The sequence below is a fragment of the Myotis davidii genome, unplaced genomic scaffold (genome assembly GCF_000327345.1).
Source record: "Myotis davidii unplaced genomic scaffold, ASM32734v1 scaffold363, whole genome shotgun sequence".
Taxonomy (NCBI): domain Eukaryota; kingdom Metazoa; phylum Chordata; class Mammalia; order Chiroptera; family Vespertilionidae; genus Myotis; species Myotis davidii.
Genome location: NW_006294069.1, coordinates 1,887,017 through 1,888,715, shown reverse-complemented (window position 1 = coordinate 1,888,715; position 1,699 = coordinate 1,887,017). Strand labels below are relative to the sequence as shown.

At 42.1% G+C, this 1,699-nt stretch overlaps 1 protein-coding gene across 1 annotated transcript in view; it reads left to right on the top strand.

Annotated features, from left to right (window-relative positions):
* TMIGD1 (transmembrane and immunoglobulin domain containing 1) overlaps positions 1–1,699 on the top strand; it is a 10,417-nt gene that overhangs the window by 558 nt on the left and 8,160 nt on the right. Inside the window, exon 2 of the mRNA XM_015566801.1 lies at positions 1,403–1,506. Coding sequence (XP_015422287.1) covers positions 1,425–1,506 — 82 coding nt within the window. The 5' untranslated portion in view covers positions 1,403–1,424. The remainder of the gene's footprint in view (positions 1–1,402; positions 1,507–1,699) is intronic.

Genomic DNA, 1,699 nt, shown 5'->3' with positions numbered 1-1,699 from the left:
AGAGAGAGAGAGAGAGAGCTTGTTTTTCCACTTATTTATGCATTCATTGGTTGCTTCTTGTATATGCCCATCAGGGGATTGAACCCGAAAAACTTTAGTGTATAAGGATGACACTTTAACCGACTGAACTACCTAGCCGGGGCTCCAGCAGCTTCTTAAAAGAAGAGACTATTAATCTAGGCAGTAGAGTGGTTAAGAGCACAGCCTTGGGAGTCCTGGGTTCAAATCCTGAGCCCGATAGTTACCGTCTTTGGGATCTTGGGCAAATGATATAATCTCTCCAAACCTTTAGAAATGACCTCAGAAGGGTTGTTAGAAGCTTAAAGGATATTTAAATAATGTATGTAAAGCGTTTGGCACCATGTCTGTTGGACAGAAAACACTCCAGTTGTGGTTCTACTATATTCATAGTGGTACTCTTGAAAGGAAGTAAATACATTTTTTTCTAGATGGAAGTGGAGAATATTTTAGGGAGGGAATGGCAACAGCAAAATACAGGAGAAAAAGAAGCTTTATTATTTATTGTTTTAGCCCACACTGGGTGAAGGAGTCCTTAAGGAGTATCGTAAAGAGGAGAGCAGGAGGGAAGAAGGAAAGTAGAGATTAGCATTCTTTAAGCCTGGTTGGCGAGGCTCAGCAGTTGACCATCGATTTATGAACCAGGAGGTCCCGGTTCGATTCCTGGTCAGGGCACATACCCAGGTTGTGGGCTTGATCCCCTGTGTGGGGTGAGAAAGAGGCAGCCGATCAATGATTCTCTCTCCTCATCTATTTCTCTCAGGGCGGGGCCTGCAGGAGGCAGGCGATCAGTGGTTCTCTCTCTCTCTCTCTCTCTCCCCCTCTCTGAAGTCAATACAAAATATATTTTAAAAAAGAAAAAGAATAGAGGCCATGTTGCAATGGAATCATTCCTAAAGTGTAAACCATTTGAATCAATGGAATTTGGAATAGTCTCCAAAAACTTTCTATTAGCAACGAGCAACTTTACACAAATGACCCCAGAAAGGCTTTCCAAACAAGACTTACTTAGTTCACTGGGGACCATCTGAGAATGAAACACGTTTCATTGCCCGTTCTGTGAAAATGACATCCTCCATTTCTCTAGGGAAGGCTGGTTTTACTAGTGCCTTCCCCAGGGCTGTCCTGGCGCCGCCCGGTATCTGACAGTCTAGTTCCTTGTGATTTTGTTGTTGTTGCCTTAAAAAATGTTTTAATTCTGAAAGCACTTAGAACTTAGGAGTCAGAACGGGATTTTTTGAAAACTGAAAATGGCATCATTATAACTGGGATGACTCACCTGGTACTTCACTGGAAGTGCATGATGGACAAGACGAAGGTTCATAAACTCAGTGTAGCTCAAAGTACAGAAACAACTGCATTGTCTTCCCCCCCCCACCCCCAGGTCCGACTTAAATTCGTTAAAGATGACACAGAAGAGCAGCGGCCTAATGCGAATGTGCAGCTTCCTTCTCTCAGTGATCTTATTTCTGCCACGCGAAATGACAAGTAAGTTCATATTTCTTTCGCCTCTTTCAATAAAGAAAAAGTTCAGGTTAAAAATGATGGGTGGGCACTGGAAAAATCCAGAGTCCAAATTGGAATGAAGACATAGTTGCTCTCGTTCAGAGAATAGGAGTCAGGTAACATCATAAAATTTAAATAGAAAATATTTTTGTGATTCTCCTAGTATAGAAGAAGT